This window comes from Spermophilus citellus (genome assembly GCF_964194105.1).
Source record: "Spermophilus citellus genome assembly, chromosome: 5".
In the NCBI taxonomy this organism is placed as follows: Eukaryota; Metazoa; Chordata; class Mammalia; order Rodentia; family Sciuridae; genus Spermophilus; species Spermophilus citellus.
Window position 1 is genome coordinate 58,845,732 of NC_138186.1, and position 16,923 is coordinate 58,862,654.

Sequence of the window (16,923 nt, forward strand, 5' to 3'; positions counted from 1 at the left end):
GGGGGCAGCAGATTAGAGGAAGAAGAAATCTGAAAAGGCTCTCTTGAGGAAGAGGGCTTCCTGAGAGTGGGAGCCTGGGAATTGTGGAGGGGGGTTGGGGGATGGGGGAAGCTGTCTCCTCCCCCCGGTCAGGTTCTGGGCAAGGTTCCCTCTCTTCTCCTTACCCTGGCCCAGCCTCTGTAAAAGGGTAGGGCAGGGAGCCCAGGAACCCAGGGAAATGAATGCTGGTCTTAAAAGTCTTGTACAGACTCGACAAATGTGAACAGGGCCAGGATTCCTGGGGAACAGGATCATGTTGATGACAGGAGTATCAGATGGTAACTCCAAATTTACACATTATCAATTAGTTAAGGGGCATTCATTTTTCATTTGACAAATATTCATTGAGCATCAACTATAACCAGGTGTTAAATAGGTTTAGCATTTTTTTTTTATTGTTGTTGTTTTGTTTTGCTTTGTTTCCTAAAGAGGAATTCTTATAGTACATGAAGTTTCCACAGAGGAGTATGACCTGTGTGTCCCTGATTTCTCCAGCACTGGCAGGAAATCCAGCCTTTTTTGAGGGTTCTTCTCCACTAATCACTTCTAAAATCTAAGCACTCTCAAGAGAATCCAGATGTCCCCTGGGCACCACAGGACAGTCTGTTGGATCAATGACACTCCTGTAGTCTTCCTTCCCCCAAGTGGGGGATGGGAAACTATGCCTCAATATCTCCTCACAGATGATGTCAGTGATACCCCAATTTCCCAGAGCCTCTGTGCACTCTTAGCTGCTGTGCAATGGAGACCCTCACTGTCTGCTCCACTGCTCATCTTGTTGGCGCAGGGGGAGAGGGGTTCCACAGCTCTGGGGGATAAATGGTATCCACCAACCCTACAGGGCCTGCTCCTTCCCTGGCACCCAGACTGAAGGAAGCATGGGCTGTATCCAGGGAAGGGTCTATCTGAAGCCTCAGACTTTTTCTAGCCATTATATCTTCTCAGCTCTCAGTCCAGATGCTGAGCCTAGGCTTTCTTTCAGCCACTCTTATTATTTTTTAATTATTTGTTTATTTATATATGACAGTGGAATGCATTACTCCCTCAGCCACTATTTATCGGTTCCAGAAGGAGGGCGTCCCTTAGCTTCAACTCCTCTCTCCATCTTACCCAATTCCCAGTCCTGCCCTACCCAGCTTGTCAGTTTCCCACTGCGGCTGGCTTAATATCATCTCCCAAGAGGGCTTCTGGGCCTAGGGAAATCAAAGCCCATGGCTGACCTCTGAACCTCTCCAAGTCTTATCAAAAGTCTAGAGAGAACCTCAGGAGGATGTCCTGATCCTTGTACTGTAGAATTCCACATGCCACAGCTTGGCCTATTCAAAATGCCTTGTCACAGTCCCTTTTTTAAAAAAAATATTTATTCTTAAGTTTTAGGTAGACACAATATCTTTATTTTACATTTATGTGGTGCTGAGGATTGAACCCAGTGCCTCATGCATGCTAGGCAAGCACTCTACTGCTGAGCCACAACCCCAGCCCTCATTCTAGAACATTTCTTAATGTTTATTTAATGTCCCCTATATGTATGTGCATATATGTGCCAGATGGGTTCCAAATGTATTGCAAGTGCAAATAACAGTTCATCAATCCCTGTCATCTTCATCAACCTATAAGAAAGGCTCTCTCACACTCTCATCATGCATAAAAAGACACTGAGCCACGGGCTCCTCTGACCTACCCTGGGTCATAAAGCTCAGCACAGGGTCTGAAACCCACAGAACCCACAGCCTGACTCCAGCATCCACAGTTGGGCCACTGTCTGCTGTTGGTGGAGGAGGGTTTGTGGCTTTTCTTAGGAACTGCAGACCATGGATCCCAGACCAAGGTATAGATACAGGTGTCCCAGCCGCCCCTCTGTAGTATAGGAGGCCCTGGTTGTCCAGGTCTAGAGCTCATGGAAGCACTGGGGAGTGTGCCTTGTGCTTTAGGGAAAGAAGCTCTATTGTTCTTGCACACCTTAGGTTCCTGCTGTAAGTCTTCAAGGAGGCCTCTGTTTGGTGGCTGTTCCTGAAGTCCAGTCCCACTCTCTGTACATTCATTTGCTTATTTGCTTGCTCCTCTATTGAGCATCTGCTACATGCCAGGCACAGGGCCCTTGCTGGGATACAAAGACAACCAGGGTTGACACCATCCCTGCCTCCGCAGAGCAAGTGGACAGATTTGGCTGAGTGGTGGAGTCCTTTATCACAACATTCAAATCCTCAACCTCATATCTTCATGAAGCCAGATGCCCAAGGGCAACCTGGTTGGCCTTCTGTCCAACAAGGCCAGCCTCCATGTTGAAACCCTGGGGTTGCCCTTATCTGCTCTCTGCCTCTATGACAGAGAGGCCTGCCAGGCTGGCTGGCTCAGGTCTGGGGTTGGCTCCTCTGGGGGGTGCAAGGCTCCTGTATGGGTCTTGCCTCCTCTGGGGCTTTTCAGTCTTCCCCTCATGTGTCTGCTGGGTTTAGCACACTGGGAGCCAGAAAGTTAACAGGATTCCTCAGATGCTCCAAGGGAAAATTCAGCATTAACATGTGAAGAGTGGTGCTCGATATGCAATAGGCACCCAAGAAATGTCTGTCCAGTTGATTCAAATGAGAAATGACTGAATATTCCTGTTAGCTACTAATTCACAAATGATCTGTTAGGCTACTTTAGGAAATACCTACTTTTTAAAGAAGGTGATGAATACTTAATTACAATTGGCTTATTGTCAGAACATCTCTGAGAAAGGCTAGTGCCTTGCCCCCTCCCTGCTTGTCAAGGTGGTTAATGCTAGTGCCTTGGGTCAGTGGTAGGCAGGGCTGGAAAAGATGAGCTCAACAAGACAAAGCAACTTAGGAAGCTGAAACTCCACAGCTGTTTCTGCTGCTGTTGGGTCTCCTGAATTCCTCAGTGTTCTGCGTGGCCAGCTCTGTGTCTCCAAGATCCAGCACTGTTGGCTTCTTCCAGCAGATCCCTGGGTGTCAAGACCACCCACTGGGAATGGAGGGCTGACCATTTCCTGGGCAGACAGTTGGGAGTGCTGTACCCTGTCATTCCCTGCTCCTGGGGTCTGTCTGGGCTGTGCTGCCCTGCCCCACCTCTCCCTGAGCTTCATCTCAGCCTGTCCATACAGAGCTTTAAACACTTGAAACCTCAAGGCCTTCTCCATTTCCATGCTATCTGTGGGAGTGACCTCAGCATTGGTCACACCTGCAGCCCAGCACTGGGTTGTCTTTGCACATAGACTGTGCCCCCTGCCTGGATTTAGGGTGGACCTGTGGCTGTGAGGACACAGGAATCTAAGGAGGACTCAACCACACTTATTAAGTACTTGTGGATTAATTAAAGCAAATCATTAAGTTTGTTCTGCAGAATTTAGGGCTCTTGCTTATGTGTGAAGTTTCCATAGCCCGCCATTCAATGCTGAAGTCGAATGGTTTCTTTTGTGGGTCTCTTGGCAATCCCTGAGTCCACAACAGTGGGGCATTATGGGGAAGCAGGTTGGGAGCAGAACTGATAGTTCTGCTTTCTCTGCCCTCGTGGTCCCCATGAGGCTCCATTCTTACACTCATGCTCCAGGATGTCACTGCTACCTATCAGGGGAACTTCTCTGCTTCTAAAAGTCCTGCCTTCTGAGCAAATGTGTCTGCTTTCTACCTTATGTCATTGGTACTCTTGACAAAGGCTGGATTTTGAATCAGTGAGTCCATGGCCACAAATCTTTACTGAGACAGGATGGGTGGACTAAGACACCCAGACCCAGAATGCTTCCCTTCAGTGACTTCTTTTGGGGACGTATGCTGGTGTGAAAGGGCCAAAATGGAACCTAGGACCCTTAATGAGATTGCTTTGGGTGGTAAGCTATTCTAGAGGAATTTAGATATGAAAGCCATATTTGTGTCCTATTCTCTATGTGCAAAGGACATGCACCACTGGCTGCCAACCCCCCACATTCCTAACATCACTTCCTCACTGTTCTGACAGAGTGTCACTATGTGACACAACATACTTTTCTGCCTGCTGTGGAGGTGGTGGCTGTTGGGAGTCTCCCTGAGAACTCCCCGGGCCTTTCAAACATGGCGGTGGGCAAATTCCCAGTGGGCAGCTAGAACTCCCTGGGCCTTTCAGATAAGGAGCCCCTAATGCAACATGGCGGCGGGCAAGTTGCCAGTGGGCAGATAACAAGTTGTTTTGAAAATCTTCTAATTGGCCCTCCCATCTTCCTACTCGTGGACAGTTCGTGCCCCCCATGAATCTTATGCAGGGCGGACGTGCGTGCACCGTAGGTGATGACCTGACCTTTACTATGATTGGCCCCGGGAGCTTCCTGGTTTAAGATAACTGACTCTCACTTTCTTTTTTTTTTAAAAAAATATTTATTTATTTATTAGTTATTGGCGGACACAACATCTTTGTTTGTATGTGGTGCTGGAGGATCGAACCCGGGCCGCACGCATTCCAGGCAGGCGCGCTACCGCTTGAGCCACATCCCCAGCCTCTGACTCTCACTTTCTATATAAGCTAGAACCAACTTGCAGTAAATGCTTCATCTTTGTCACTGCTATCTCTGTGTGTGCATTTTAATCTCCAACCTTGGCCCCTGTGACTGCAGCCCCCTGGGGCCTATCAACACCAGTACAGTGGCAGCCATCCAGTCTGTGCTGAAGCTGAGCAGTTGCTGAGGTTGGACTGTGTCATTCAGGTGCTCGGTTATGTCTAAAAACTTTGCAGGAACATGCCTCTTTTGCTGGAGGTGGCATCGTTTGCCTGCAAAATGACCCCATTTCTGAACAATGGCAGCAGATGTCAGGGAGCCCTGGGCGAGTCACTCATGACGGACAGCAGACAGACCACAGAATCCCGGGTGGGCTAATGGTGTACATGGCAAGAGCAGCAGAAGAGCTTACAGTTGTTTTAAGCAAGAAGTAAGACCAGAAAAATGACAACAAGTCAAAGTCTTGGGCTTCAGTCCTTTGAAGTTTTCATAAAGTAATAAAAATATCCAACTGCTAGGAAGGAAACATAAGGAACTGGGAGAAAGAATTTTATAGGCAAAAATGCAACTTGCAGACAACTTCCCAGAGAAACAGGATTGATCTGTGTGTATTCCCAGGACACTGAAGCAACCCCTAGGACCCAGAGTGTCTTTTTTTTTTTTTTTTTTTTTGGTACCTGGGATTGAACCCAGGGGTGCTTCACCACTGAGCCATATCCCTAGCCCTATTTTGTATTTTATTTAGAGACAGGGTCTCACTGAATTGCTTAGCGCCTCACTAAATTGCCAATGCTGGCTTTGAACTCATGATCTTCTGCCTCAGCCTCAAGAGGAGCTGGGATTATAGGCATGGGCCACCGGGCCCGGCCAAACCCTTTTCTTAATGATACAGCAGAGAGGGGTCTAACTATCTCCTTGTGCCAGGCACCCCGTTGTTGCTGGGGAAGTGGGAGGGATATGCATTTGCTCATCAGCCAACTTCCTGCCCCTGGGAGCTCTGAACCTAAAGAAATAAATAATAGGACAGTAAAAGGAACTGAGTACATACTGAAAAGAAAATTTCTTAATGATCTGCCATCTGCTCCATAAGCTTTAATTCCATTAAATGATTTGAGCTTCCCCAAAATAGGCCAGTCTCTCACAGCACAAGGATCACTTGGTCATCAAACAAATGGAAGCTGTGGTTCGGAGAGGAAGTTACTTATTATAGTTCTCACTAGGACAAATACAGGGTTACTGAGCGTTGGAGACTGAGTAGTCCTTCTCTCACCGGTGGGCCTACTAGGGTGGCCTACAACAATAAAGAAATTTAAAGGCAGGTGCTAGGGGCGGGGAGAAGTACCGGGGATTGAAATGAGGCAAATTATATTCCATTATTATATGTATGATTATGTCAGAAGAACCCCAATAGTATGCATAACTATAATGCAGTAATAATAAAAAAAAAAAAAAGCAGGTGCTCAGTAAGAGTTTGGGGCTTTATGAATCCAAGAGGGAAGTGACATTTAAGGTGGAGGAGGAAACCAGGAAAAAACTCTTCCCCCAGCTCCCAGGGCCAATGCGTCCGAACTAGCCCACTCAGGGCCGGACTAGGGGTCCTACTCCCTGAGTCCGGGTCCTCCAGCCTCTCCCCGAGCTTCTGTTAGGGGTGGGAAAAGATGTCGCCCTAGGTCGCTGAGGCCACTCTCCTCTCTCCTATTGGCGGAGGCTTAAAAAAGATCGTCTTCCCATTCGCTAAAAGGCAAATACCGAGAAAGCCCATTGGCTGGGTTGTCCGCGGGCCTTCGTCCGCTTTGAAGGCGAGCTGAATCAGCCAGAGGAGGGGGCAGCCAGGGGCTCGCTGTTGCTGTGGTTACGCTGAGGCACGTGTGCAGTCCCGGAAGCGGCTCCGGGAAGCTGCGGAGCGCGCGCCGCTGCAGGAAGCGCCGCCCGGTCCGCTCGGGTCGGGTCCGGCTGGGCCATGGATTCGTTCCCCGAGCTCGCGCCCCGCTGTCTTCTGCTTTTCCCCTTGTTGTTGCTGCTGCTGCTGCAACTGCCGGCCCCGGAGCTGGGCCCGAGCCAAGCCAGGGCCGAGGAGACCGACTGGGTTCGACTGCCCAGCAAATGCGAAGGTGAGGGGGCGGGGCCCACGGGGTGTATCCTGCCTGAGGGGCGGGCTTGGGGGCGGGGCTTTCCCAGTAGGGTGGATGGATGGAGGATCCCAGGCTCTAGAGCGAGGTTTTAGCGTTCATAGAACCTTCGGTGTGCTTGGCACTGTGTTGGGCGCTGGGATGTAGGGGTGGACGAGAGGTACCTTGATAGGGAGGTACAGGGCTTTGGGGGCCTGTGAGGAGCAGCTATTCTAGCCAGGAGATATTGGGCTGGAGGGAAGGATGTATGTAGAGGGGTCATAAGACTTCCCTAAGTCTTATAGGAAGCCTGCAGAGTATTTAGGCCAGGTGACAAGAAGTGGAGAGAGAGTAGCCTTCTCAGAGGAAACCACAGATGCAGAAGCAGATGCAGAGGCCTGCAGACTGGGAAGCAAAGGACGAGTTTTGAGGAACTGAAAAGCTCCATATGACTCATCTTGGGTGAAGAAGAATCTGATACTCTCCTCTTTGTGTGGACAGACACTGCAACCTAATCTCTGTAGTAGTCTCTTGTCCCTGTCTCTTGTTCCATCTTTATTCACACAGTATCTATCAAGTACCTAATAAATTGTTTTTGAAGTACACATGATTAAATGAAGGGCCTGTGAGTGTGTGTTCAGGAAGGAGGATCTGAGGCCTAAGAGGTCACTTTAGGGCAAACACAGAGCTTGGGGGAATTTAGTGAGGGAGAAAGATTTTACAAATGTGAAGACCCCAAGATATAGGGGTGGAAGCAGGACCTTGAGAAAGAGAGATCTGGGCAAGGATACAAAATTATGAAGGGCTCGTCTCCCCCTGCCTTTTGTTTGTGTGTGGTGCTGGGGATTGTGGTGCTTGTGCATGCAAGGCAAGCACTCTACCAAATGAGCTAAATCCCCAGCCCTTTTCCTCCATTTTTTGAACTTAATACTCACTCCTTCCTTCCCACACTCTAGCCACAGGCTCCCCAGAAAGTTGGCTATAGATTCATTTTATTTTAATTAAAAGCTTGCACCAGGGCAGATGTTCCCTAAGTACTGGAAATTGGGGTGGGTGATTTGGGACACATAATCCTTCCATTTGAGGGATTGAAAATGAAATGCTAAAAGCCAGGCAGACTGATGGCACGCCTGTAATCCCAGCTACGTGAGAGGACAAGGCAGGAGGGTTGTGAGTTTGAGGCTAGCCTGGGCAGCATAGCATTCTGGATATTAAAAAAGGGCTGGAGATGTATCTCAGTGGTAAAGTGATCTTGGGTTCAATCCTCAGTAACACACACACACACAAAAAAGAAAAACAGGAGACTGGGGTTGTGGCTCAGTGGTAGAGTGCTCGCCTAGCACGTATGAGACACTGGGTTCGATCCTCAGTACCACATAAACATAAAATAAAGATATTGAGAGGTGCTCCAGAGATGGCTGACCTCACCTCATGGGTAGGGCACCCAGTGTACATCTAGCCTATGTCAAGATGCTTTCCTTCCACTCTTCCTCTAGTTCTAACTGATACACTTTGGTGTTTCACTTCCTTTTTGTTTGTTTTAATTTTATTCTGATACCAAGAAGCTCTTACTGTTTTCTTTTATAATTCTCATAGTCTGAAAAGCTCACATATTTTTCCTTAGCAGGCATTCACAGACTTGAAGCATAGAGCTGGCAAGGATCTTAGAGATCATTCTGAATAGCCTAATCTCATTTTGTAATTGGTGAAGATTAATTTACAAGGGATTTTCAGTCACAGAATGGCTTGGCAAACTCCAACCCTTAAGTTCCTCTTAATATTGCATTTATTTATATTTATTATTATTACACCTTTGTTATTAAATGCTGATTGTGTCTGGCCCACAAAGCTTGCCTTCAGGCTCAGTAACCTGAGTGGAACAGGTCCTGGCACAGAGGAAAAGAGAGTCTGCCCAGAAAAAGAGTGGGTGGATGTCTGTGAGGGTCTGCAGTCTGTGCCATGAGCTTCCTCCAGGTCTGGTTCTGAGGGATCCCAGAGGATGTATTGAAGAGGTAGTGTTTGGAAGAGTTGGGAGGCAAGTTTGTGGTCAGTGGGTATAAGAGAGAAAGGATGTTCCAAATCTCCCTATTTCACCTCCTGGAATATTACATGTTGAGGGCGTGGGAGAAGGGGGCAGAGGAGCCAGAAAAATGATGAACTTTTTCAGGACAGAAGAGGGGAGGGAGCCAGATAGTTCTGGATGTAAATTCAGGAAGAGATGACCTCAATGCATTGTAGACTCTGAGATCACCAGCTTATAATTTGGAACTTTTGTATGTTCCAAGTTCTCCAAGGCATCAGTTAATGTATTTGTTATAAAATTTCATCAAGCAAGCCTGCAGGGGATGTATTTATTTTTGTGTAAACTGGTTTTAGACCAAACTCTGCAATCAATGTTATAACAGTGCACCATGCATTTAGCCTGCAAACTATTCCATTCAGAGGCATCAGAAGCTGCTAGGCTACAAACACTGGCTCTATCAGCAGTATTTAATCAAGCATCCAACATGCATAGAGACTCAGAGTAGAGCAATACAGGAAAAAAAATCCCAATATGTGATGCCCCTTTAGAGACCTGTGTAGTCTATCTAGATGGAGAGACTCTTGAGATGACTGAGTCCCTTAGGGAGAGTGAATTTTGCAGAGGCCCAGAATGAAATCAAGAGCAGATGGTGTTATAGTCAGCTTTTTTGTCACTGTGACCAGAAGATCTGACAAGAACAATGCAGAGAAGGAAAAGTTTATTTGTGGCTCATAATTCAGAGGTCTCAGTTCATGGTCAGCCAACCCCGGGCCCAAGGTGAGGCAGGACATCCTAGTGGAAGGGTGTAGAGGAAGAAAGCAGCTCAGCATGTGGCAATCAGGAAGCAGAGAAAGACCTCTGCTCACCAGGGCCAAAATAGAGACCTTAAAGACCCAAAAGCACACACCTAGTGACCTACCTCCTCCAGACACACCCTACCTGCATACAGTTACCACCCAGTTAGTCCATATCAATAGATTAAGCTATTGATTGGGTTATACCTATCCTAACCTAATCATTTTGCCTTTGAACATTCTTTTTTTTTTTTTTTTTGTATCAGGGATTGAACCAGGGGCACTCTAACACTAAGCCACATCCCCAGCCCTTTTTTAATATTTTATTTAGAGTTGCTTAGAGCCTTGCTAATTACAGGCATGCGCCACCTTGCCCTGCTGAACAGTCTTGCATTGTCTCACAGATGAGCTTTTGGGGGGACACCACATATCCGAACCATAACAGATGGGGTGCTGGGATGTAGCTCAGTGTAGCATTTGCCTAGCAAGTGTTTAATCCTACCACCTGCCCGCTCCCCAAAGGAAAAAAAAAAAAAACTATTAGTCCAGGGTTTAATCCTACCACCTACCCCCCCTCAAAAAAAAAAAAAAAAAAACTATTAGTCCAGGAGGCTTCCTGGATGAGGAGGGTTTAATGTGACATAGGAGAGGACATAGAAGCCCCTAAAGGGGCATTAATCATTTTTTTAGGACCCTCTACCTTATAGATAGCACTCCTTATACAGTGGTAATTATTTATAACTTTGCTTCTTTACACTGAGTATATGGAAGAAGGGAGGGCCCTTATTTTCATCTATGTATCTCAAACAGTACCTGACACACAGGAGTTACTTAATAACTGTTCAAGGAAGAGTGAGAGGAAATGAGAAAATGAATGTATGGAAACAGTAGGAATCAGGCCTCTCTGGAGGAGATGAAACAAATTAATTTGTCAGGAATAGAGAGCTGGTGTTGAAACACATATGAAATCTAGTAATAAAACAACCATAAAAGACATTTTAGGAGGCTGGGGTTGTGGCTCAGCGGTAAAGTGCTTGCCTAGCATGTGGGAGGCCCTGGGTTCGATCCTCAGCACCACACATAAACAAATAAACTAAAGGTATTGTGTCTAACTACAACTAAAAAATAAATATTAAGGGCTGGGGATGTGGCTCAAGCACTAGCATGCTCACTGGGTTCGATCCTCAATACCACATAAAAAATAAAATAAAGATATTGTGTCCACCTAAAAAAAAAACCCTAAAATATAAATATTAAAATAAATAAATAAAACTAAAAATAAATAAATAAATAAATATTTTTTTAAAAGACATTTTAGGGGGCTGGGGATATAGCTCAATGGTAGAGTGCTTGCCTCACGTGCACAAGGCCCTGGTTCAATACCCAGTACCACAAAACAAAACAAAACAAAAAGACATTTTAGGGACAGTTAGGTAAATTTTAATATGGACTATTAGATGATGTCAGAATTATTGTTAATTTTCCAACATTGTAATTGTTTTATGGTTACATAAAAGGTCCTTGTTCTTGGGAGGTATATGATGATATATTTAGGGATGAAAGTTCATACTTTCAAATTGGGTTAGCAAAAACAATGTATATATTATTAAGATATATATTAGATATTGGAGAGAGATTATGGCAAATCATTAATCATGAATATGAGCAGAAGAATATTGTTATTCATTGCACTCTTTGAGCTTTTCCGTATGTGGGTTTTGTTCTTGTTTTTGGTAATGGGGATTGAATCCAGGGGTGCTTTACTGCTGAGGTATATCAGTAGCCCTTTTTATTTTGAGACAGGGTCTTGCTAAATTAATGAAGCAGTCCTTGAACTTGCAATCCTCTTGCCTCAACCCCAAGAATAACTGGGATCACAGTTGTACGCTACTATGCTTGGCTACTACTTATTTATTTTGCTGTATTGGCAATTTAACCCAGGGGCACTCTACCACTGAGTCCTTTTTATTTTATTTTATTTTTAATTTAATTTTTTTTTGGTTGTTGAGAACCTTTATATTTGTTTATTTATTTATGGGGCTGAGAATTGAACTCAGGACCTCACATATGCTAGGCAAGCACTCTACCACTGAGCCACGACCCCAGCCCTCTTTTTATTTTTTACTTGGAGTCAGGGTCTTGCTAAGTGGCCCAGGCTGTCCTTGAACTTGAGATCTTTCTGTCTCAGCCTCCTGAGTAGTTGTGATTATGGGCATGTAGCACTTCACCCAGTTTATGTATAACACTTTTATTTATTTATTTTTTAGTTGTTGATAGACCTTTATTTTTTTATTTATGTGTGGTGCTAAGAATTGAACCCAGTGCCTTACACGTGCCAGGCAAGTGTGCCAGCAGTGAGCCCCAGCCCCAGCTCTATGTATAACATTTTTTTTTTTTTTAGAGAGAGATAATTTTAATATTTATTTCTTAGTTGTTCGGCAGACACAACATCTTTGTTTGCATGTGGTGCTGGGGATCGAACCCAGGCCGCACGCATGCCAGGTGAGCACGCTACCGCTTGAGCCACATCCCCAGCCCTATGTGTAACATTTTTAAAAATAAAGTGATGAGGTGAGGGCAGTGTGAGGGGCATGATAGAAATGTAGTCAGGAGAATTCAGACCAAGAGTGACATTGGACAGTAGATCTTCTTGGGGCCGTTTTCTTATAGTGAACCCCATTTGGTGTCTGGTACTAGCTCCTTTCTTGCCTTGAGTATTGACTTAGCTCAGGCTAGGAAAGGACACCCACCTAGACTTGCTGGGAGCTGCCTCTGGTCGGAAGCTCCTGTAAACTCAGTGGGCTGTGGTGCATCTCCCTCCCGCAGTGTGTAAATATGTTGCTGTGGAGCTAAAGTCAGCCTTTGAGGAAACCAGCAAGACCAAGGAGGTGATTGACACGGGCTATGGCATCCTGGACCGGAAGGCCTCTGGAGTCAAATATACCAAGTCGTAAGTGAATGGGGACTCAGTGGCTTAGCCTGCTTTGTACCTGGTGCGGGGCAGGGTTGGGGGCTTGGCATTCCCTTTTCCCTTTCAGCTAGGCAAACCCACCATAAGGGAGTCAGCTCTGAGACCCAAGTATGCCCACTGATTCTATTTCCAGCTAATTAGCTGACCTTTTTATAAATTTCTTTACTTCTCTGGGACTCAGATTCCTCATCTATAAAAGCAAGACTGATAGTACTATATTAGTGATTCAGAGACCAAGATTTCATGGACCAGTGTAATTTATAAAAAATTGAAGCTGGCATGGTGGTGCATGCCTGTAACCCCAGAGACTTGGGATTTGCCTTAAAAAAAAAAAAAAATAGGGCTTGGGATGCAGCTTAAGGATAGAGCACTTGCCTAGCATGTGCAAAGCCTTGGGTTCAGTCCCCTCAAAAATAAATAAATAAATAAACAAACAAACAAATAAATAAATAAATAAAGTGGTGACATGCAATTATCAACTTTTTGTTTTTATCTTGCCAAATAAAATTATTATTAAACAAGAAAAACAACTTCTGTTAACTATGATCATTCTTTCAAAATGAAATGGTATTTTACCATCAAAATTTGATACATTTGGCTTTATATAAGGAAAAAAAAAATTGAAATGGTAGAACACTTTCCTAGCATACGTGAGGCCCTGGGTTAGATTCCCAGTACTGCAAAAAATAAAGAAAAGGAAAGAAAGAAGGTCCTTCCCTTAGAGCTGTTAAAATGTTGTCTCTCTGGTCTGTGTTCCAGCATTTCAGAACCCCCATACCAGATGAACTATCTTCTTTCCAGCTCTGACTTCCCTTTGGTGAGATGCTCAGGTGTTGGGCAACTGGGCTGGAGGGACGGACTACTAACCACTGGGACTGGGAGGAGAACTTAGTTCCTCTGGTACTGCTATCTCGGCAGGGACTTACGGTTAATTGAAGTCACTGAGACCATTTGCAAGAGGCTCCTGGACTACAGCCTGCACAAGGAGAGGACCGGCAGCAACCGGTTTGCCAAGGTTGGCTTTGTGCTTGTCCTTCATCCCCTCTGAGGCCAGGCCTGTGTTGTATCTAAGTATGTCTACTAGTGTGAGGGTGATTTGCAGATCATGTCTTAGGAGAGGCCTCCCTTGTTGCCTATTCCTACTCTCGGATTGCCATTTGTACTCCTCTCCTCCTGAGTGGCCTGACTTTTCTGTGGCATTAGACAAATTCATGATGGCCTGGAGCTGTCCATTAGGGTCCTGCCTCATTCATGGACATAGGCAGAAATGCACCAGCTGACAACTCCCATGGGGGTCTAAAACACTTGAGCAAAGAGGACTAAGCAAGGTATAGGATGTGCACATATGGTTAGAAAGGAAGATGTTAGAAGACACTTGGGGATAGTGATTGCCTAGTTCCTCATCCATACCATCATGGTAGCACTTCTCTAGACTCCTTCCAGTGTGCCTGTGTTACATTTGATTCACTTGCTGTGCATGATGCTTCTGTCTCTGGAGAAGACATTGCTTATAGCAAGGCTGTTATTGCTTTTTCTCTACATCTTCAGTTCTTAGCATGTGGTAAGATAGTTATTGCCCACATTTGCCCCTTAAATTGCCTTTTAGTAAAAGAGATAAACCCCTGGGATACCTAAGGATATGGTCTCAAGCAGCAGTAGTTTTAGGTTTTGTATTTAAAATTTATCTGAGGGCTGGGGATGTGGCTCAGTGGATGAATGTTTGCCAACATGCACGAGGCCCTGAGTTTGACCCCAGCACTGCAAAAAAATGAAATAACAATAAAACTTACACAAGTTTAGCTAATAAATTCATGATTGATTTAATTTAAAAATTATTTTATGTAGCACACAATTAGAAACAATCTATCTACCAGTAGGGGAAGAGTTACATGCATTAAGATGGCCTTTCAGTGGGCTGTGAGGCAGCTGTAAACCAAAGAATGAGGCAGCTATTTATGAGTTGAATTAAACTGATCTCCAAGGTATATTAAGTGAAAAAAAAGCAAGCTGCAAAATTGTGTATGATACACTACTTCTTGTTTGAGAAGCAAGAATTGGGGAGAGGATATATTTGAATGCTTTTTTTGTTTGTTTTGTTTTTGCTGGAGATCAGTATTAAATTCGGGGCTTCCTCACGTATGCTAAGCAATCAGTCTACTCCTGAGCTACCTCCCCAACCCCTGTATGTTGTATATGTGTGAATTAAATCTAGGATGATGGAGGAACTGGGTAATATGTTGTCCTGGGGATAAGACCAGGGTAGCTGGCAGAGATAGCTTTTATAGAGTAAAGTGTCTTTCCTCTTTCCTGCCTCTGCTATTTTCTTACAAAATAAAGACATAGGCGAGGAAGAACCTGGAGCAGAGAGCGAGTCTGGGTATAGGGAGTAAGTGTGCCCAGCCACAGTGAAGGGAGGGAGCCAAGACAAACTTATTTCCTGAAAAGGAGTCTAAGTTCAAAGAACCTGAGGACAACAGCAGATCTCTTTGAAAGAATGAGGTGTAGGGAAGTAGGTCAGGGTGTGGGTGTGCAGGAGTGATGGAAAGCAGCCTGAGAGAGTGGAGAGGAAGACGCCATTGAGGGCTAGATGTATTAGAGGCTTTTGATCTCTCAAGACAGGCCCTCAGACACCAGGTAGGGGAGGATAGGAGTTAGCAAAGATGCCTCTACTTCCCATGTCTGGTGGCCTCTTCCAGGGCATGTCAGAGACTTTTGAGACACTGCACAACCTGGTACACAAAGGGGTCAAAGTGGTGATGGACATCCCCTATGAGCTGTGGAATGAGACTTCTGCTGAGGTGGCCGACCTCAAGAAGCAGGTATGGGCTTTTCAATCTGTGCCAGATGGGCAGGTGGGGTTGGGTCTACACTGAGGAAGGCCACCGACAGCCTGTGCTTCAGATTCCTCAGGCAGATCACCACTACCCACTTATCTCCTGGTAGGTGGTTGGCTTAGCCCACTACCCCAGGAGTGGGTCAGGTGTGGGGCTTGGCCAATGTTCAGTGTTGTGAATTCACAGTGCGATGTGCTGGTGGAAGAGTTTGAGGAGGTGATCGAGGACTGGTACAGGAACCACCAGGAGGAGGACCTGACTGAATTCCTCTGCGCCAACCATGTGCTGAAGGGAAAAGATACCAGTGAGTCGGAGGGGAAGTGTAGGGATGAATTGTATCCTGTGTTCCCCCTCAGGAGGAGGGCAGAAGAGGTAGAAGAGAGCATGGGTGATCTCTGTCCTTGGGATCTTGATGAGATATGACCAAAACCAGTGCAGGATAACACAGATAACTGAGGCACCCCCAGAGGGGTACATAGAGGCGGGTGGCAGGGATGCTGTGTTGGCACTGATGTGGTTGCTACAGTGGCTCCCCAGTCAGTGTTGCTCCCCAGCAATCTGGTCCTGAGGTAGCTCTGTTGCGGTCTCTCTCTCCCTGCCTAGGTTGCCTGAAAGAGCGGTGGTCTGGCAAGAAGGGGGACACAGCTTCCCTAGGAGGGAAAAAGTCCAAGAAGAAGAGCAGCAGGGCCAAGGCCTCAGGCAGCAGGAGCGGCAGCAGCAAACAGAGGAAGGAGTTGGGAGGCCTTGAGGGAGACCCCAGCCCCGAGGAAGAGGAGGGCATCCAGAAGGCATCCCCCCTCCCGCACAGCGCCCCTGATGAGCTTTGAGCTTCACCCAGCATACCAGATCTGAAGTCCCAAACCTCAAAGCTGAAGAGTCTGGGGCACGGCTCCAGCAGGCAAGATGACTCTCCTCCTGGCTTCAGGTCTTCCTGCCTCAGCTGTGCCCTTTTCCTGCCAAGGGAAGACAACAAGCCCTGAGAAGAACTCCAAGCAGCCTTGGTTAGCCCATGCCAGCTTTTTCCCTCTGCCATGAATTCCTCTTCTGACATGGGCTTCAGGCAGGTTTCAAGACTTCGAGGACTCCAGTGTGCACTTAGGAGGGCAGGTGTCAGAACTGGGCACCAGGACTAGAGTCCCTCCAGTCCCTCTGAGGAGGGTGCAACCACCTCTACTCCTCTCATTTCTTCCCCCACAGGAAGTAAAACTGCAACCCCCAGAGCTCCCCTCCCTGCACCCCCTCCCATGGACACCCTGAGCTCTCCTTCCCACAGAAGAGGCTCACAGAGTAAAAACCTTTTGGCCTTTTGCTTCTGACTCCTGAGTCCTCTTCAGCCCTCAGAGGTGCCCTGGAGACCCTTGTTGCTCTATCTTGCCCCTCACCTTCCAGCCTTGGGGGCAGAGGGGAGCATGGTTGCCCCAACCCTGATGATTAAAGCTGAACCTGTCAACTGTTGGGAGCAGCAAGGGCAGAGAGCACCTAGGGCTATTTTGAGTTGAGGAGTAGGCCTGGGCACAGGGTGAGGGTCAGCATGCTGTCCTTCAGCTGACTCACGGAGCAGTGGCAGCTGCCCTTGTTCTCCCTGACCCCCTAGCCACCAACCCCTCCTACCTCAAGCTGTGCATGTGTGTCCTGGGCACCTGGCTGCCCTTATTCCCTCCTTCTCTCCTGTCTCCCTGTCCCCAGCCT

The 16,923-nt window shown here is 46.6% G+C and overlaps 1 protein-coding gene across 4 annotated transcripts; it reads left to right on the forward strand.

Annotated features, from left to right (window-relative positions):
- The first annotated feature begins 5,566 nt into the window (after nt 1–5,566).
- CNPY3 (canopy FGF signaling regulator 3) lies at nt 5,567–16,543 on the forward strand. 4 transcript variants are annotated; one of them, XM_081295941.1, is made up of 7 exons: nt 5,589–6,615; nt 12,256–12,379; nt 13,160–13,217; nt 13,293–13,415; nt 15,097–15,219; nt 15,421–15,538; nt 15,838–16,543. In XM_081295941.1, the coding sequence occupies exons 1-7, from the start codon at nt 6,465–6,467 to the stop codon at nt 16,059–16,061; spliced, it is 921 nt and encodes a 306-aa protein (XP_081152067.1). In that variant the 5' UTR covers nt 5,589–6,464; the 3' UTR covers nt 16,062–16,543. The 4 variants fall into 4 exon arrangements, 3 of the variants coding, with proteins under 3 accessions (XP_081152067.1, XP_081152065.1, XP_081152066.1); XM_081295939.1 differs by lacking the exon at nt 13,160–13,217 and having other exon boundaries at nt 5,599–6,615; nt 13,319–13,415; XR_014022221.1 differs by lacking the exons at nt 15,421–15,538; nt 15,838–16,543 and having other exon boundaries at nt 5,567–6,615; nt 13,319–13,415.
- The last annotated feature ends 380 nt before the right edge of the window (nt 16,544–16,923 follow it).